The sequence below is a fragment of the Phyllostomus discolor genome, chromosome 4, assembly GCF_004126475.2.
Source record: "Phyllostomus discolor isolate MPI-MPIP mPhyDis1 chromosome 4, mPhyDis1.pri.v3, whole genome shotgun sequence".
NCBI lineage: Eukaryota > Metazoa > Chordata > Mammalia > Chiroptera > Phyllostomidae > Phyllostomus > Phyllostomus discolor.
This window is the reverse complement of record NC_040906.2, coordinates 50,567,473-50,588,543: the sequence shown is the minus strand read 5'-3', so window position 1 is coordinate 50,588,543 and position 21,071 is coordinate 50,567,473. Positions and strand designations below refer to the sequence as shown.

Below are 21,071 nucleotides of genomic sequence, written 5' to 3'. Positions count from 1 at the left end.
TCTGTACCTCTTCGTTAACTGCTGAAGTTCTGGCCCCTGAACTTGGAGAATGTAGCTGGGAGTTTATAAAGCCCCTCCGACCTGCCAATAGGCAGAAAGAGGCTGATAAACTACAACACACGTATGGAGGTGCAGTACCTTCCCTGGTAAAGCCTGCAAACCTCTCAGCTCTTGCAGGCGCTTGGTTGTCCCATAGGCTGGGCACTCGTGCAGCAGGATTTCCCTTGTTCCTTCCTAGGAGGCATAAATCAGGCCCTTTCTGTACAGTTAATTGGGAGGCTAGCCAAGACCATGGGCGTATTCTTTGAGTGTAGTGTTCTTGGGCCTGAAAGCATGATGGTGCAGGTGAAGAGCCCCCAAGTAAACTCATGAAAACTGTGCGTCAGTTGTTCCCACAACTGACAGGTCATCTGTTTGTGTCTTCCAAAATGCTCATCTGTGATAGTGGATCTGTCTTCCTCTGACAGTGTCCCAAGTTCCTTGGGACGAGGGCATGTGTAGTCCTGACCTCTGTGTCAGTCTAGGTGATGCTGTGGATGGATGCCCCTTTCCCTCCATATCTCAGTAGCTTCGCCCAGTGGAGGTTTATTTGTTACTTACACAAAGTCTCCGTCTTGTGTCTATAGCTTCTGAAACACATGTCTTCTGCATTAGTTATGGGGCAGCTAAAACAAGATACCCCAAACTGGGTGGTTTAGAACAAGGGAAATTTATTTCCTCATGGGTCTGGGAGATAGAATCTGAAGTCAGAAGGGCCGTGTTCTCCTGAAGTCTCAAGGGGAAGACCCTTCCTGGGCTTGTAGATGCATCACTCCGATCTCTGCCTCCACCGTCACACGGCCATCCTCCCAGTGTCTCTGAGTCCAAATTTCCCCTCTCTTGTAAGGATACCGGTCCTTGGATTATGGCACACCCTGATCCACTATGATCTCATGTTAACTCAGTTCCATCAACAAAGACTATTCCCAAATGAGGTTACACCCACAGGTGCCAGGCACTTTAACTTATCTTTTGGGAAGAACACAGTTCAAGCCATAACACCCACCAGAGTTTTGGGGAGGAAGGGAGAGATGGAAGAGATACCCCCTGGCTCTGAACAGTTTCACCTCAGAAGTGATACATGCTAGTTTTGTTCACAATATACTGACCAGAGTATGGACCCAACATAATTGCAGGGGAAGCTGGTAAATTTAGGGGAGCACATGGTACCCAGTGTGAATTACTTAGTCATATCCTCGTACAGCGCATTTCCTCTGATCCCAGGATGCTTTGGGCACATGTGAGGCTGGATAGTTTCTGTATAATGTGAAATGCCTGTCAAGGAATATCATCTGATCCTGCATAACATATCGAAGGAATAGATTTGAAAACGAAGAAAATAGTGTATATAATCTGTAAAACTATCCCATTTTTGTTTGGTTCTTTCGTTCATCTTAATCGAGAGAATACAAAATGGTGGTCAACAGTTTGGATCCAGTCCATAGATATTTCATGTGTGGCCACATAATGTTTAAGAAATGTGAACACATGTCTGTCTTTCTTGAACAACCGGAAGATCTGACCGCATCTGGGCCCCATTTCCACAGGACACCAGTAATAAGGAGAACAGCTGAAGGCTCCTCCCTGCAGACGGCCCCACTGAGCCCGTCGCTGTGACCCCCGTCCTTCTCTGGTTTTGCCAACCCTGCAGCTGACTGCCAAGTCTCATTCGTCTTTGTGTTTTCATCATTGTTTTCTGACAGCATAGATTGTTCTTCCTTATATTTGGATCTTTTTACTTATATAATTTACCTGAATGGCCCTACAGGCATTTGTGTTTGTCACCTCAATTTTAAGTAAAATCTGCATTTTCTTGTATCTTACTATATCCTGGTGCTTTTAGGGGATTAACCACTACCCAAAAGCATCACCTTGACCTCATGACTCTGAGGAGGATTCCTCCTATAGCATCTGTAAAAGGCAAACTCACTGCTCCAGCATTTCCTTTAACTCACTACTACCACACTCCCAACACTTCTGACCCCCGGTGGGCAATTCTGGGACGCCAGCTAAGTGTCCTACAATTTGACTCGGCTCAGTTCAGTTCTGACGCTGTTTCCCTGAGGATCGCATCCGATCTCACAGGTTAAGGGCTCAGTCCCACAACAGTACCCCCACCCCCATGTTTCAGATGCCTATCACCAGTCCAGGTTGTCACCTGTGCTTCTGACCAGTGGGCTTATAAATCAGAGAGATTTCCACCACTTCCCCTTCAGGTTTGATTACTTTGCTAGAGTGGCTCACAGAACTCAGGAAAACAGTTTATTTAGGTTTTTTTTTTACTTTTTAAAAACAATTTACCAATGTTTATTAAAAGGATAAAATCAGGAAAAGCCAGATGGAAGAGGTGGGGAGGGCAAGGTATGAGAAAGGGCATGGAGTTTCCGTGCTTTCCCCAAATTTCCACATGTTCACCTAGCTGGGAGCTCTCCAAAGCCAGTAAGTAGTTCGAGGACTTTTATACAGGCTTTACTATTCAGGCACGGTTGACTAAATCATCGACCTTTGGTGATTGAACTCAATCTTCAGCCTCCTCTGCAGAGGGTGAGGGGTGGGGCTGAAAGTTCCAACCCCTGGCAGCCAGCTGCCGTCCTGAGGGGACTTGGGGGCTTCCCAGAAGTCACCTCACTGACATAAACTCGGCCGTGGTTGAAAGGGACTGGTTGTGAGTGACACGGCACCCATTTCACCTTCATGAGATGCTTCATGAAGCATCTCAGGAACTGAGGACAAAAGACCAAATATTATAACAAAAGATGCCCCTCTATGGCTCTTACATAGAAAATTACAAGTTTCAGGAGCTAGAAACAGTGGGCAAAGACCAAATATATATATTTCTTATTATTCATTGCAATATCACAGCATCTGCAGTAAACATGATTTAAGGGGAACAGTTGACCAAAGGTTGGCAGTACCTGTGATGGGGTAAGTAAACATTTGCAATGAAAAACTTGAAATTGGGACAGTTGCGTAAACTTCAGTATTACTAAAACAGTGCATCTTGATTCAAACAAATCCTTACTGACACAGCTTTTTTGTGCCTTGTCTCTTCTTGTAGACCATTGGAACGATCCAGTGAAGATGTGGATATAATTTTCACACGGCTGAAAGAAGTTAAAGCTTTTGAGAAATTTCACCCAAATCTCCTTCATCAGATTTGTTTATGTGGTTATTATGAGAATCTGGAAAAAGGAATAACATGTAAGAAATTCAGCTCCAACAGTATACTTTTGTGTATGGTTTGTGCTGATTTGTGGTTACCCTGTGGGGATCGATAGCCATGGGATATTTGTGCCAAATATTTGAGTTTCACCTGAAGGTTTAGATTGACATTTCCCGCTACTCTGTTTGCTCAGTTTCACGGAGGCCGTTGTTCACAGCATGTGAGTGGTTCTTCCAGGGCAGCCTGCTTTCCAGATGGAATTGGAAGGACATGCTGATTCATATAATTCAGCTGTATTTTTAGAAATTCAAATAATTGTTTTCTCTAGCCCAAAAAATATGTTAGCCAGTAGAATGTTAAGTAAAAATAAAAGATCTTTTAACTAATCCTACTAGTAGTGTTTTGATTTAACCTCAGCGACATTCTGTCTTCTAGGTGTGAATAAGTGGCAGGGAGAGGGAAACAATTTATAGGGTTAGCTACATTTTTTTTAAATAAGTATTTTCTCATTAAAAAAGTAATGCTTTTCTGTCTGTTGGAACACTTCATGCTGTGGTAACAGAAAACTCCCATCCAACTGGCTCGGATAATGAATTACTCACACAAGAGGAAAAATCAGTTACTCATACACCAGCAGTCTTGAAGCAGGAAGACCTCAGGGTGGTTTAATTAGGTGGCTCAATGACATTAATAAGGTCCTAGATTCCTCTCATCTTGTTTGTTTTTGCTATGTAGACTTGTATGTTGGCTTTTGTCCTTAGAGTTCTCCCAAGTGGTTCTAAGACAGTTACAGCACATGGAAGCATCACATACTGATACAAAAACATGCTGCCAAAGGGCTATTTCTTTTTGTGTCCCCTTTTCCAAAGTCCCCCAGCAGACTTCCTGTATTGTTTCATTGGCTAGAATTTATCACATGCCCGTGTTTAAACCAATCATTGCAAAGATAATGGGACCAGCATGATTGAATTAGACCGATCATTATTGTCCCATTGGAGTTAGGAAGAAAACTCTTGCTCTGAGCACTTGGGCTTTAGAGGAGGGTGGAAACTTGTCTATAACTCCTGTATCTACAATGTTCAGTTAGGTAAGAGGAAGGGAGAGCATGATCTGGATGGGTAATCAACAGGGTATGTTACAACATCATTGTACAAAATTTAAAAGATAAGCAGAATAAAAATCATCTACAATTCCCAAACCCAGAGATTACTATAACACTTCGTATGTGTCCTTCGAGATGTTTTCCCATGTGTACATTCACAGTCACACTTCTGCTAAAAAAGTCATTCAAATATGCTGTTTTCAAATATTATCATTATTATTATTATAGATATCAGAAACTTATTTTTCTTGAGGATGATTTTCTGTTCCTTAAAGCCATTTTCAGAATGAATCTCCTATGATATATCATGTTAATATCATTTGATTGGCAAATGATATCTTTGGGGGCCAGAAAGTTCGTGAAAGGCAAAGCCCTAGCTCTAAAATAAGTCACTGACAAAGGTGAGGAACAGCAGTTATGGGAGAGGCTGGCTATAAACTCATGCATTCCCCACTAAGCTTATCATTGCACTTGGTAGGACGCCATTGTCATCCTTTGCCTTCCCACAGCAGGTCTCAGGCAGGGAGTTCGGAGCAGCTTGGTGGTATTAATTGCAGCTCCCAGAGGCTGGCTCTTACAGGTGAGCGCTAGCCTTGCTAGAATTCAGCTGTCCTGCTGGGTTGTCATGTGATTTCTCATTGAGTCACTAGACTTCTGATTTTAACCATAAAAAGACTTTTAAAATATCAAATTATTCCATCTGGTTATTTAGCTGGAATATTTAAAAGGATTGTTTGGTTTGTACCAGATTTTTGACCCAGTGTTTCAGAATGATTTTGCCAAGTCCTGGTCTTACCCTGATGTGAGAACTATAGTTCTACCTAAACATCTAAATGTTTCCTCTCCGAGAGCACCAAAGGCAAAGCAAAGTCAAGTTCAGAAATGCCTGGTGAGAGTCATTTCCAAACAACAGTTAATGCCTAATGCCTAAAGTAGTAAATATATTTTTTTAAAAAAGAACATACAAACAAGAAAATGGACAGTGCTAACACAGTCATTTAAAATTGTTAAGGTAGATTTTATTTTTTTAATCATTCATTGTTGAGTTTAAAAGGAGACATTCTATCCTAGAAAACATGTTGCTTTTAATACAGGTTTAAGAAGTTGGGGTAGCGGCCTAGTTCTGTTGAGTCCAACAGCCTTGTTACTAAGTACCCCATCCAGAGTAGTAATGTTGCAAGAATCATAACACAGTGAAGTGTAGTGAAGATCAATTGCATAGGATGTGACTCAATTCTTCTTAAATTCAAAGGACCATATAATCTTTAGGGTTATCGTCCCTTATTACTGCTCTTTGAATATGAAGAGGTATATTTAAATAGAATTTTACTTCACAGAATATGGAATAAATCAGATATAAGCCTGTTGATAGATGAGGAAAAGAAAAACATGTCATGTTCTTGTGGAAAAAAGCAGAGGAAGAGTTGTAAGCTCAGTCAGGTGCAGGTCGCACTTACAGTCCCCATGAGAAACCGTCAGGGTGTACAGGAAACCCAGCTCATACTCGGCATAGTCACGATACTGTTTCCTTTTCAGTATTTCGTCAAGGCGATATTGGAACGAACTGGTATGCTGTCCTGGCAGGGTCTTTGGATGTTAAAGTGTCCGAGACCAGTAGTCACCAGGTAAGACACCTTATTCTTGTTTCTCTTTCAAGAAGAATATATTGTTATTTTTGAAAGACACATCATCCCCTATGTCTTCTATCCTATCAAAATTACATTGTCAAATCCATTTCCTCTCCTCTGTCCCATACTAAGGAGTTCAGGTGTTTGATGACTGCCTTTATTAAGTTACTCAAGAAACATGCACATTGAATGTCTTCTGGGAGTTGAGTGCGGTGCCAGGTGTTGGAACATGAAATGCAGGAGCCGGCACCCTCCCGGAGCCGCTGTCTGGTGGGAAACGCAGACGGTTCACGTGCAGTGTGCCGAGTCGCTGCTGTGTCGGGTGAAACGTGAGCAAAGGCGGGAGGAGCAGACAGCCGTCCTGGGTGTCAATGTAGAGCCTTTCTTCATCTGGTTTCCTGACTGTTCTGTGTCCTGGAAGTGACCCCCTAGGGCCTTTCAGGGCCCAGCAATGCTGGGGAAATGTGGCCAAGGCAGCCCCCGTAAGCTCTCTCCCCATTTCTGTACCTTATCTTTTCAAACATGGGAGGGCCAATAATAACATTTCCCCCCCTAAAGTGCAGCACTGGCTTCCTTTATCTTCATTAGTCGCCTCTGAGGAGCATGGCATCCTAAAACATAAAACTTGTATTCTTCCTCCCCTCCGCCCCCACGCCTGCCCCACAGCACTTGTGAACATTTAAAACTGTACCCAGAGTCCCCTTTCACTTCTGTGGTGACCCTCACTCCATCACTAACCCCCGTGGCCGACGTGTGCGGAACCTTCCCACTCGGAGCCAAGAACCTTTCCTCTCAGAGGAGTGGCCCCCACAGGCCCCCGTCAGGCTTCAGCATGAAAATGGTCCAAGTTCTCTATCCACATATACAGGATTCAAGTTGGAAACGGGAAAAGGGAATTGACGAATTGTAAAATCAGAAAGAATTATCAAGACAAATAAAAAAGAAAACAGTTAAAGGGACACACAACCTAGAGCTAAGCACCATGTTTAAGACAGAGCTCCTGAGCCTTGTTCACATGCAGCGCACCTCAAATGTGGGAAACGCCCCCGACACTCGAAGTGTGAGATTTCAGTTTGCTAGGAATGTATGTACCTATTGGGGTTGTGGGCAGTGACCGTCCGGAAAACACGGCAGTGTCCCACAAGACTGTTGGTGAGGTGGGCACTTGGAGTTGGGGATGCAGTTGCCTGTGTCACACCCGCCGTTGTGGATGGTCAGGGTGTCGGGCCAGCGCCAAGGCCTGTTCAACCCAGAGCACGCTTTTCTGTGCATCCACGTGTGGAAGTTCCACTGGAAACGGCCTGCAGTTGGGGCCCTGGCCCTGGTGGCACTGTCCCTTGTCCCCTCTCTCACAGGGCCAGAGAGGCTGAGGTGAGAGGCAGGTTCTGATTCCTGTAAGCTGCCTCAGTTTCCCGATGGCACTGGGAGGAGCTAGCTAGTATCTCCTGGATGTTTGCCCTGTGCTCGGCAGTGTTCTAAGCACTTAGTAGGTGTTTGTTTACTGCTTTAATCTTCACAATAACCCCAGGAGGTAGGTGTATTACTATTCTCATGTTATAGATGAGGACACAAAGGCCCTGAGTCATTAAATAACCTGCCCCAAGTAATGTATCTAGATGGTAGGGGAACTAAGGTTAAAACCCATGCAGTCTGGTGCCTGAACCTATGCTCTTAGCCACTGCTCTGTACCGTGTGACTCAAAAGAAACATGGGAAAGCCTGCAATGTCCGTGCCACCCCCCTTTCCGCCATCTCTCATCCTTTCTGGTTACCCCACGTCCCTTATCTCTGCACACCCCCCGCCTGCAGACTGCTGTCCCTGGGGCTCCCCTCTGGGCCCGTTTGCTCAGAGCTGCTCTGGGTGTTTGCCTTTGCCCAGCCTCACCCGTGCGGTTGTGCAGAGGGGGCGGGCCCGAGGAGGATGCAGCTCCTTGCTTCTCCGAGGGGTTCTGAATGAGTGGTGATGGAGAGAGGGGAGGAGCTGAAACTAGAAAGGTGAGGAAAGAGGAAAGGGAAGAAGATGAGAATTGAAGAGGAGAAAGGTGAGAAGGGAAGGAAAAGAGAGGGAAGAGGGATGAGAAAAGAATGACAGTAATTTTAAAAGGCAAAGCAGATGGACCTAAGGGATGATGAATCACATCAGCTACGATGTGCTGACACAGCAGATGTTAAAAGCCAGTGGGAGGTGTTGATGGTGTTAAAATAGCGTTTGACCAGGGACTCTTGGAATAGTGCCCTGGACCAATTATCTCTCACCATGCGCTCCTAGCAAAAAATAGCTGAGTGACATTTTGTTATTAGCTGTGGGTTTTCAAAATCTTTTAACAAACTTTTAATTGCAGATTTTAGTTGTGGTTTTGACCTCACACCCAGTGCCAACAATGTTCCTGAACTGGAGTTAACCTTCTCTGAAGACCTTAAGAATTAGTATTAGCTTTATATCAAAGCTGGCTTCCTGCCTCCTCTGGGTACTGCACCCCACAATGTCCAGTCAGGACATTGTGCAGTTGGTAAGACATAAGGATGATAAAGCATTTTGTTCTCTACATCCTCCAGAGAGGGGCCCGAGATAGCCAGAGGGCTCAGCCTTCTAGTCAGTGCTGCTGGGTAGGACATGCTCTTAGCCACACGGGAGGAAGAAGCTCAGGAAAAGGGGCAAGATGGCCGAGCCTCCTCCCATGGCAAATGTCTTGAAAGTAGGAAACAAAACAGCGATTTCTACCCTAGCTGGCCTTGTAATGGGCTCTGGATCTCTGCCCACTAGTGATGTGACCAAATCAGGGTGATGGGTTAGCCAATCAGAGTAGTACCTGACATTAGGGTTCTCCTGAGCAATGGAGTCTACAGGAAATAGAAAGGTAGAGATTTACTTTGAGGAATTGGTTTATGTGATTGTGGGGGCTGGTGAATTCAAAATTTGAAGAGTAAGCCAACAGGCTAGAGATTCACATAAAAGTTGATGCTGCAGTCTTAGGCCAGAAGCTAGAACTCAGGCAGAATTTCAGCGCTGTGTTCTGGAAGCAGGGTTACTTCTCTGGGAAAGAAACCTCAAGAGAAGTCTGTTTGCCCTGAAGCCCACCCACATTATGGAGGGTAACCTGCTTTACTTAAAGTCTACTGATTATAATTGTTAATTACGTCTAAGTAAGGAACTGGTTATGATGGTTGGCATATGAAATTAACCATCATGTGCCCCAGGGGGAGAAAAATGAGGGTGGGTGCAGGCCGTGGGTGGAGAGGTGAAGAAAGACCAGAATGTTCTGTTCCCAGAGATCGGCAACACCGCTGCTACTTGCCTTCCCTGTGCCACACTTGCGGGGGGTTCTGGGCGCACTCACTGGCTCCATCTTTGGGTATCCTTGTCCTGTTTTACACCTGAGCTTGAAAATAGGGCTCAGCAACATAAGGTGCAACTTTCCCTGGGCCACACAAATGTATGTGACCAAATGAAGATTTGAATTCAGGCCTGATGTACTCCGTATTTCGCGTTCTTCCTACTGTTCACACAGGAAAAAAAGGTGGTGGGGAAAAAAGAAAAGAAAAGTTAAAAGAGACTACGAATTAAGGAAAGAGAAAGAGGCAGGGCAGGGTTTCTCCCTAGCCTACTTCTTCGTTATCATTCTTCAAGTCTCTCCTGGCCCTGCATGCCTGTCTCCTAATCTGAGAGTCAGAAGTTAGAGGGGATGCTGGTGATAAATTCTCCAACTCCTCTCTGAATTTCAGTGGGGAGTCAGCCGAGCCAGAATGGCGAGATGAGAGGACAAATAGCTAATGGTAAGCGAGCGCCCACTGCAGGCAGCTGTGTGCAGAGCACTTTACCAGCATTCTTTCACTGCACTGCCTTTCCCTGCTGCACTGGGTTAGGTGCGATCATTAGTTTCATTTTACAAGATGCCAAATAACTTGCCCAAGGTCACACAGCCATTAGGTCTCAGAGCCAGTTCTTTGTGGTCCTAGGGCTCAGGTTCTTAACTACGTTGGGTGTACAGTTGCCATCCAGAAGGAATAATGAATGTGGGGAGAAGGGGCTTTTCCCCTTACAGCTCCTCCAACCACCCTCCTGTGCTGCTGATTCCGGCTCAGAGCTCCACGCCTGCTCCCCTGCAAGCCCACCTTGCAGGTGTTTGCTACACTGGGGGCGTGCTGTTGGGGAAGGCCCACTCCTTGGGCTCGGCTGGACTGCCCCTGAGACATGGGTCTGCCTTCTAGCGCCTTTTAGATCAGGAGATACACAGCGAAATGAGCATGTTCCATCACCTCAGAAGGCTTCCAGGTTAGAGGGTGGGGCAGAGAAGTGTGGGTGATGAGGGGGAGGCTGAGGTACAGGATGTCTGAGGGAAAGGTGGAACGGTTAGCAGGGGTGTGGTGGGGCGTCTGGGGAGCTGAGAGAAAGGGAGGGCCCTGACGTGGGTGAAGGGGTGGATGGCGATGACGTGAACTGAAGTAAGGAACACGTAACAAAGAAAAACCTTCACAGATTCTAGTATACTGTTTTTACATCATATATATTAGGTATTACTGGTTTAATGAAATTTTTTTCTGAACAAAATTACCCTATTTCTTGTATATGGTTGTAGGAAAATATAACTATATATAACTTTCGAGAATACATAGAGCATAAATATTTTATTTGGCTCATAAATTCATATTACTTCCCTGCCTGTTTCAAAACAATATTGCTTTTTGTCCCTTCCCATCATTCCCTTATACATTGTTTGCTCACTGGGTTAAGAAAATGCAGCGTCTCACTCTCTGTGTGATTGGTTTGGCATGTTGTTTTTGGAGTCTTTGGGATCCAGGTTGAGGGTCACACATTTCTTGTGGGTGGTGATCTCCGGGCACAGTAGTGGTAACTCTCATCCTTACGGAGCGTTTCACTTACCTCCTTCTGTCTTCGCCATCCTTTTAGGTGGACACAACTATGTCATATTTTGCCCAAGTCACAGGTGAATGAGTTGTTCACACCAGATGGCATGGCAGTGACCCACAGAGCTGGAAATCACAGTGATTTCCGTACCCAGTCAGTGCTCTCCTGCCATCCTCAGTGGTGGCCAGCATGTGCTGCCACTTGCCTGGCGCATCTGTAAGGGGTCTGCAAAGGCTGCTTGCTCCCAGCTCCTTTAGTAGTGTGGGTGTTGGTAGTGATGTGTTGATTCTTCTTTGCCCCTTAAATCACCGATGCCTAAGATTCCAACAAAGAAAGCCATTCACTCCACACTTGGGAGAAGCATGAAAATACAAATGTCCCAGTGAGTGGTGATATAAGCTTCAGGCCCTTTCCTGGAAGAAGATGATAGAGAAAAAAAGCTGAGGGCTCACCTAGCTGTGTGGGTGAGCCCTCCTGGTCAGTTTAGAAACACAAGCCTGCCAGCTGGGCAAGCATGACCTGGCAAGCTGACTCTGCCTCACCCTGTGGGTTCGCCTCTGGCTCTGGACAGTCCCACAGGGGCCACAACCCTGTGAGTGCTGGTCAGAACCACCTTCTGTCTCTCACACACAGTTGGCCAACTTTCTGTCCTGCTTTCCTGTCTTCTCTTTGCCTGAGCTCCCCTTCCCTCCGGTCCCAGGCTTCACGTATGGACTGGAGGGGGGATATCAAAGGCTCTGGATGAGGAAAGGGACAGGGGACCCTCCCTGAGGAGCGGGTGCCATTTTGCTTTCATTTCTTTTGTTACCGCCTGGAAACCATGTTTGTGCTAAGAATTCTGAGAAGTTATACGTAGGCTATTCTCTTCCTATGATTTTGATGCAATTTTAAAGACTACTATTCTTGCAAATATCTTCCTACAAATTATACTGGTTCAACTACTCCATACAATAAAACCTCCTTCAGAAACACTCTTACCCCATGTCCCTGTGTGATTGACAGAGGCGCCTCTCCCAGCCTCCCAGACACTCCTCCTGCCTTGGCCTTCTTTGTCTTATCCCATGAACTTGGAATGTCCAGCAAGGGGACCTGCTTACAGCACACTTCATCATCCCAACAGCCTGGCTCATGTCCCCACATAGATTTGTACTTGGCAGCGCAGAGCCTGTTAAGGGTTAATCTTTCCAGTTTCCAGTGACACCTGCCTCTCCCCCCAGTCTCTCACCTAAGCCTGAGCAGAACACTACACCTTCAGATGCCCACAGCTGGACTCCGGCCCTCAAGGACCTGCCTGTTTGGGAACCTGCTCAATCCGGTGGGCTAAAAGTCAGAGATTTACATTCCCACTAGGAGGAATAGTACTATGGGTGAAAAGTGCACATTGGAACAAATTATAGACAATAAGCTTAAAAGCAATAAATAGCTTATAAACTTCACTATATTAAGCAAGAATACCCAGCTGTGTGTTTCAGAGAGAGAGAGAGAGAGAGAGAGAGAGAGAGACAGAAAGTTCCTGCTTTTCTCTGCAGATTTTATAGGTGAGGGGCCTTTTCAGAATGGTAAAGATTTAAATTCTAGAAATATATAAGATTTAAATTAATCAGTACACCAAAAAAAGTGTAATATGTTTCCAGTTATATCAAAGAAGAATTTCTGATAGCTTCTGGGTGAACAGAGGTTCATGCTACAAAATAGAGAATGGATGGTATATTAATTCATTAAAACTTCTGCATCTCTTTCACAGCTGCTCATTTAAAGTGTAAATAAATACCTAATGTAAAGCATAGTGGTTAAAATCGGACTTTTGAAGTCCTCTGTCTGGCAATTACTGTGTGAATTTAGGCAAGTTAGACTACCTATAAGTTGGGGATAGTAACCCCTACCTTAAATGAGTTAATGTGTAAAAGTACTTAGTACAAAACTTGGCATAGGGCAGGGGTTCTGGTTTTTGGTTTTGCTTTTGTCTTAAACTGTTTCCAGAAAGAAAACTTGATTGCCAGAGTGGGGAATGCTGTCGGTTGCAATGCCTGCAATGCTGTCATTTTATCACAAGAGGGCAGTGCTAGCATAGAAAAAGCCACAAATGTATTTGTGTTGGCAACGTCAAATTTAACAATATTGTTCAGCCATTTCCTGGGATCAGAGAATCTGGGCTGCACTTGGCCTTGGTCATCATTTTACACATCCTCACATCTGTCTCTCTGAAATTCTATGGCAATTTTTAGCCCAATTTTGGAAAAGGATCTCTTATTGGTACTCTCCCCAAAGTAAAATGTGCTTTTATGGACCCTCTCTTTGTCTTTACATCAAAGATATGTTTAAGCATTAGAGTTTTGTTTATAAGGTTTACAGGACGGGCACGTTTCTCCTGTATGTGGATCTCTCTATATTTTTCTTTCTGTCCTAACCCGTCTGTTTCTTCCATTCACTCTCACCCCATTATTTTCAGACAGAGACATTGTCATGATCAGGAAACATTTCTCAACACATTTATTGAGTCCGTAAAGCTTGAAGTGTGCCGAGCCCACAGTGTCCTTTGTAATCTCTTACTACCTGTCTATGCTCAGGCCTGGCATTTGTCAGGAACTGACCAGGAGTTTGTTTAGCGCCCTGCACGATGCATCCACACCCTGTGGTTGGGTGTGTTGCCATGTAATTCTTTGTTTGGGTGAATGGAAGACTGAGCCCAGTGCAGGCCAGACTGGCTCTGCCGAGATCGGGCTGGCCCCCCTGGGTGGATGATCACAACGCGAATGCCTGTGCATCCTGACCAGGCCTTCCCGCCGCCACCTGCCTGATCTCGGGAAACTGTGTCTAACACTTTGTTTCTAGGGAAGTGCTCTAAGAGTGGCAGATCTTGTCTTTGCTCTTCACTGTTCTTTAGAAAGAAAAAAACCACCACTTCATTTGGCTTAGAATTGTTTTGCCAGAATTGTGCTTGGCAATAAATCCTTTACTAAAACACCATATGCTGTCTGATGTCTTGACAAATTCAGAGATTAGGTCCCATTAAATTATTGTGAAAAAATATGTGGAACGGTCAATAAATTTCAGTACTAAATTCAAGCTCACGAAATAAAGGCACCACTAAACTTAATGGCAGGTATTGCCTATAGTCCTAAAATAAAAACTGTAAACATGTTTGCCTTGTAAAAATTTGTGTTTTGGGGTCTATACACTTGAAGGACTGATTTGTTCCTTAATGTTAAGCCAACATGTATCCAAAACAATGACTGTGCTGTGGGACAGCGAACTCTTTTTTGAGTAGTATGCAAGTGAGGTAAATATGTGTAATTGCACAGCAAAAGAAACCATTAACAAAGTGAAAAGACAATCTATGGAATGAAAAAAAATCTTTACAAACCACATATCTGATAAGAGGTAAATATCAAAAATATATAAAGAACCCATACAACTGAGTAGCAAAAAACAAATAACCCAGTTAAAAAATGGGCAAAGGACCTGAGTAGACATTTCTCCAAAGAAGACATATGAAAGGCCAACAGGTACATGAAAAGATGCTCAGCAGCACTACTCTTCAGGGAAATCCAAATCCAAAACACAACGCGACATCACCCCACACCTGGCAGGGTGCCCATTGTCAAAAAGAGGAGATAGCAAATGGGAGAAGGGGGATCCTCCTGCCCTGTTGGTGGGATTGTGAATCGGTGCAGCCACTGTGGAAAACAGTATGGAGATGCCTAAAAAAGTTAAACACAGAACTACCATGTGATCCAGCAAAGTGACTTCTGGGGATTCACCCAACAGCAATGAAAACACCACATGGAAATGATGTCTGCACCCCCACATTCAGAGGTAAAGAAGATGTGACATACACACAGTGGAACACTACTCAGCCGTAGAAGGCAAGGGACTCCTGCCGTTCAGAACAGTGTGGGTGGACCTTGAAGGTGCTGTGCTAAATGAGATACACCAGACAGAGAAGGACAAACCCTGTAAGGTCTCATTTACATGTGAAATCTTTAAAAAATACATAATAAAAAGATCAGATACCCCTTGAAGTTATAGGACAATTTAGAAAAATCTTAATGTACTTATCACAGAGAATTCTTATGTCTATTTTATTGTTAGTTATTTTAAATTTCACCAGACTATAACTTGTTTAAGTTGGATTTTAGTGGATGCTAACAGATATTATTTGCAAGGCACATATTTATTAGCTGGGATATCAGTGACATATAATCACTGGCTTTCTTAACACCATTCCCACTCTCATACTGCAGCGATGTTTGTAATGAAACAAGCAAATAAAATGCCTCATACCAGAATGCCTGCTTTAAGAAAACCCAGTATACCATAGTTCTGACATACAAAGCAGATAAATTATGGGGTGATTAGTAGCAGAATGAAAGGATTCTTTGGTTTACAGCAGGATCCATCAGAAGGGTTCCTTTGAATCCAAGCTCCCCCCAGAGAGCTGAAGTGTTTTGCAGATCATTCAAACCACTTGACATCCAAACTGGGGATCAGAGAAACTTGGAATCTAAGTGTGGAAAAGCCATTGTTAATTGAAGATTAACAGAAAATGAATATAGAGATTCTCTGCTATTTAAACAATAGAAAAATGTAATTTGCTTTTAGAAATGTAGATAACCTATACACGTACATACATATGTCTAAGCCAGAAATAGTATTTCCTATTATTTATGGAGCACCTACAATGTGCCAGGAACCATATAGAACTCTGTGAATATATTATTTTATTTCTACCAAATTCTGCTAATCTTGTAAGAGAGATTGCTTCCATTTCTGACACGAGGCCCTGAGGCTCTGGGAGCATTCTACCCAAAGCCGCAGTGTTAGTAATCAGCAGAAAACAGTTTTCAGTCCAGGTCTGCAAGGCCGTGCCTGTCTGTGCTACCTCCCACTAAGCATGGAGTGTGCTAACTCTGGGTACCACCAGGCAAGCGTCCCTTGCCTGATGCTCCCTGCTCCCCATCAGGGCAGCTTTGTCGACACATTTGTTCACTGACCCAATACCAACTCTTATGAATGGAATAACCAGACCCTGCCTATCCCACTGTAACACATACCATGGCAAAAATTGTTCATGAGTTCAAGGTGGTGCCTTGCTGGGCAGAAGAGAACCTGGAAACCCCGTGGGAAAAAAAAGGGGGTGCCCATGGTGGAGGTGGGAGCCATCTAGAGGCACATTCAGGCAGTGCCGGGTAGGAGCTGGGCAGGAAGTTGGAGCAACACGGACCCCAGGGTTTGCATGGCCAAGGACAAAGGCAGGTCTAATAAGCGGTAACATGGTGGGGCAGGGCTTAGTAATTAGCAGAGTCCGGAAGCAGATCCTGATGGCCATGGGCAGCCAGGTGGGCTGACAAAGAGGCCTGGCAGCTGAAAGGTGCCAGAGAGGCACTGGGGCCCCTGGCGGGCATGGTGTGGGTGTCAGAATAAGATGGTCAGCCACATGAGAAGAATTAGGATATGAGGCAGGTTGTCAAGGCAGAGATGCAGAAAGACAGGAACTCGGTTTTTCCAACCGAGGCAGGAACTGTGTTACTAGAACTGGGATGCAGGATCAGCGTAGGAAAAGCAGACATGTTGATGCGTCCTTAGTATTTGGCTTACGGTTGCTTACGTTTCTCCTAGTGACTAAGAGGACTGGTGTCCCATGCTGGAACGGACTGGTCCTCTAGGTGAGGGCCAGGTGGACCCCGATGTTGGAACGGGAGGGTCAAAAGAGGAGCAGTGCCAAATGTTTTATATTTTCCTGGTGATTTGAACTTATTAAGTATTTAATAAACCTGTAAAATGGCCAATTGAAAAAGGAACCTATGCCCTGGCCTAGTGGCTCAATTGGTTGGAGCATCATCCTGTACACTGAGAAGGTTGCAGTTTCAATCCCTGGTCAGGGCACGTGCCCAGGTTGTGGGTTCAACCTCCAGTTGGGGCACCTGTGGGAGGGAGGCATCCAGGTGGTGTTTCTGTGTCACATTTCTCTCTCCCCTCTCCCTTCCTCTAAAATCAATAAACATATCCTTGGGTGAGGATTAAACAAAAGAAGAATAAAATGAACCTATAAGGATTAAATTAACACTTTAATAGATTTTCCTATTGAGCCTTGGCAGGAGACATTTAAATTTCATGACAATTTAAGAAATATATGGGAGGTAATCAGAATAACTGATGTCTGGTCTCAACTCTCCCACTAACTTGGCATCCTTTGGGCAAATTACCTACCATCTTTGAGCCTGATTTTCTTCAAACTATAAAAATAGCAATAATACCGATGTTATTTTAATACTACCATCAATAAGAATACCTGCAATTTATTAAGCATTTCTTTTGAGTCAGGTACTACGCAAAGCACTTTAAATACACCTTCTCATTCAGCTGTTGTAAGAAGTAAATGTGCATCACAGTCAACACACCTGGCCCAGTGCGTGGCACACAGAACGACACACACACACGTGGAGATCCGCGTGCATACCGATGCACAGGAGGGAGTACACTAGTAAGGGTAAGCGTGTAATGAAGGGTTTTAGAGGGTAGAAGAAGGAGCGCTCCCGTGGACTGACACGTGAGAGTGACCTGGGTCCGACTGGGAAGAGAAACCAGCTGGCGTATCATTGCACTGTAGGTCATTTATACTCGAGAGCCCACCACTCCTAGCTCCGTGTTCGCGCGGACCAACATAGGAGTGCTCCTGGCATGCTCGACTCGTATCCATCCGCTCGCATTTCTCCGCCTTCTGCTTACATGCCGCGCAGCGTATACTGACTGGTTCTGCTAAATGAGGAACGTTGGAACTTCAATGACATTATTTGATAATTATCTTCTAAGCACCTCCCAAGGCCCTGCCTGGGATTCAGACGCAAGTAAGACCCAGCACCCATGGATTATAAAGAGAGTGGCTAGTGTTCAGAGTGAAAATATTCTCCTTGGGACCTTCTACCACCCTGAGCCCAGTTATCCCAGGGCCGGCCCTCACCCGTGGCTCCAAGTGTCCATTTCTAAATGTAACATTCTATTTCTTTTAAGCTTAGAAATACTTTAGAGACCTGGTTAGGTCTCAATACTTATTTAATAGGGATTATTCAGAATGTTTTACATTCTGTTCATTTGCAGATTCATGTTAGCGCCCCCCAGCCCAAGGTCCTGACCCGGGGCCTGCTGCAGCTGGCGGTGCTGACCGGCTGCCTTTCACTCTGGGTGCTAAGGCACGGGTGATGGTGCCCTCTGCAGGGGAGACCCAGGAAAAATGTCAACCTTTTGTCTTTCCTGCAAGGGCTGTTCGCTAGCAAGAAGATGGGCTCCTGTGACGTGCACACCTGTGATGTCTTTCTTGGTGTGCCTTTTGGTGACAAAGTACACATGTAAGGGAGAGGCAGTGAGAAAGGAGAAGGCTGTTAAACTCATAAAAATCCACAACCAGCTCATGAACAACAGCTTGTCGTTGCACTTCTGCATTATACTGCGTGGATAACTTCAGATATTTAAGCTATATGCAAAGTGGCAGGAGTAATATTTACGAGCCATTCATGTCAAGTTTTTAAATAAAAATGTAACACTGAAAAGTGAAAATTAGGGAAAAAATCCTTTCCGAAGGGTTCATGTGGTAACAGGAAGTAAGCCAGTGGAATTCTTAAGGGAATGTAATATATTAGAGAATTTATGAAAGTCTGCGATTTGTCATAACCCATGTTGTGTCTCTTACTGAAACTCGAAAATTACTCAGAGACCTTCCTCTCACTGACTATTGATACATCAGTTCTGGGGACATGTTTCTGACTGAATTTGTTGCAGCTGACTTTCTGGAAAAGTTTTTAACAGGCTGTTCTTAAATTCTCCCCTCATATTTTATTCTTTTCTGAGAGGTTATTGATTTTATTTTCCTGAACACAATTTTATATGGTAATATCTGTGCAGAAGCAATTTGCTATGGTTTAAAGAGCTGGATTCTTAGGGGCATGTGTCTTCATAATGCGATTACAGAGTCACTAACTTGATCTTAGTAACTTTTGCCTATCACAATGCGTCAGATGCATGTGAGGAAAGCGGTGCTTCCTAAGTCAGAGACGTGCCCTTGTGTATCTTCCGTAGTTGGCAATGCCCTAAAAATTACTGTCCAGGTGATTGTGAGTGGCTATTTGTATTATTTGAAACTAGTTAGGATGAAATCCAAATATTATCACCAATGTTGCATGCAGAGAGGAAATTACTTTTTTTAACGTACCTTAAGGAATGTTTAAAGCATTGATTGACAGCATTTTATAAACTAGCCACCCTGCCCTGAATCAGATGCTGTTATTGCTCTGCTGTGGCTGCAGGAGGCAGCACCACACCGAAAGCTTGGACTCTTCAGGCCGAGAGCAGCGGGTGGAGTCTGACTGCCTTACTCACTGTGTCTGTGAGGTCGGGAGCTGTGTGAATCCACCACTCTGGTCCTCAGGTTCCTTCTCCCTCCAAGATGGATGGACACAGCAGCATCCCTATCCCAGTTTCCTACTTAAAGGTTATAACTGCCCCTTCTCACTAAAAACCTTAGTGTGTTTTTAAAGATTTCCCCCTTTCTTCTTAAAGCAGATAGTAGTCATATATAAAGATAACCCTGCCCACAAAAAGACTTACATGAGATTATTACTAGTAGCTTTATTCATAATGTCCCAAACTAGACACAACTCAAATGCCCACCAATAGCAAAATGAATAAGCATGCTGTAGCATCTCCATGCAATGGAAAACTGCACATCAATAAAAGGACAAAAAGCTATTGGTTCATGCAACAACTTGGATGAATCTTACAGATGTTATGCTGAACAAAAGAAGCCGGACATCAAAGAGGACATGTTGGCAGATGCCTTTCACATGAAGTTCTAAAACCACCACCACACCTTTATCGTGATAGAAATAAATCAATTACCTCTGAAAGGAGGTTTTATTAGAAAGGAGCATGAGGGAACTTTTGGGGGTAACAGAAATGCTCTCTCTCTTGTTTTGGGTCAAAACTTGTTGAACTGTGCAATGAAATCAAGTGTGTTATTGTGTACAAATTATACTTCAATTCAGCTGAAAGACAACTCACCCATCTGTTCAGTGTTTCGTTTTCTGACGGCCAGTTTTTGGGCTTCTCAGGATGCGGTGACCATCTGTACTCTGGGAATTGGAACGGCCTTCGGAGAGTCCATCCTGGACAACACGCCCCGCCACGCAACCATCGTCACCAGGGAGAGCAGCGAACTGCTCCGCATCGAGCAGAAGGACTTCAAGGCACTATGGGAGGTGAGCCCCAAGGCTGCATGTCGGTTAGTGCGGCTGCGGAAGAGAAAAGGAGCTGCCCCACGGATAACAGCATTACAGCCAGGCCCTAATGTGTTCTATGCTGAGCTGGGAATGGAATTTAATTTCAAAACTTGTTTATGAAATGAGTGAGTGAAAAAGCCATTTTGACACAAGACATCCTTTTTTATTTTCTTAATTTAGTGCTTGCTCAATTTTCTGTAGTTTGACATACCTTATAATTATTTCTTGAATGACCATAGAGTGTTTTATGTGTCTCCTCCCTCCTATTCCACAGATGTATTCTTAACCAGGGAACAAAACACTTTGACATTTTCTTTTGCATTTTAAAAATCATCACTGACATGTTCCCTGGTAAAGTGGAATGAATGGGGTTAATGTCCGCTTCATTTAAATGCTTTCAAAAATGGCATGCCCCATAATAAGGTATGGGAAATGAAGGACCCGAAGATGTCTGGTTACTTGCCAACTTCCAAATGCATAGGTGGCACAGCAGTGGATGGATGCAACTGGTCCTGGTGGGTTTTGCATTTACTGCTGCTTACCAGCGCCCGTTAGGGCACTGCACTCGTTTATAAGAAGTACAGGGAATAAATCATCTTATATGCAGTAATGGCAAATGGAGCACTTAGAAAGGCCCAGCTCAGCCTTGCATCTTTCACGCTCATGCCTTTTCAGTTCTTCAAGCTTCTGATTTTAACCTGTGGTTGTTCCTTATCTTTGTCCTGGGCTCAGTATGTCCAAGTGTTAACCCATCGAGCTGGCAGGCTCTGCCACTTGTCCCAGTGTGGCAAAGATTTTAAACTTGATCTAAAAAGAATTTTGTGTAATCAAATAGTTTCCTCCAGAGCCAAACAAATGACAGATGCACTAAGGGAGCAAACCTGCCGGTGAATGAGTGTTGCTTTGCCTTGAAAGTCCTGCAAAGCCTTGGAGGGCCTTGGTAGTGAAACCTGTTACTTTTATTCTTGGCAGTAGTGAATAAATTGCAGGGTTACTTGTTT

General features: G+C 44.3%; 1 protein-coding gene across 4 annotated transcripts in view; it reads left to right on the top strand.

The window, feature by feature from the left end:
- The window catches only part of RAPGEF4 (Rap guanine nucleotide exchange factor 4), a 277,233-nt gene that overhangs the window by 38,484 nt on the left and 217,678 nt on the right, over positions 1-21,071 (top strand). For 3 of the 4 annotated variants that reach the window (XR_004902609.1, XM_028509418.2, XM_028509417.2), the window contains exons 2-4: positions 3,098-3,240; positions 5,841-5,929; positions 19,903-20,049. Coding sequence is in view for 2 of the 4 variants with exons in the window: in XM_028509418.2 (XP_028365219.1) it covers positions 3,098-3,240; positions 5,841-5,929; positions 19,903-20,049 (379 nt within the window). In the remaining 2 variants the exon portion in view is untranslated. Of the gene's footprint in view, positions 1-3,097; positions 3,241-5,840; positions 5,930-19,902; positions 20,050-21,071 lie in introns of those variants that run through there. The other variant, XM_036023292.1, reaches the window with a different exon arrangement.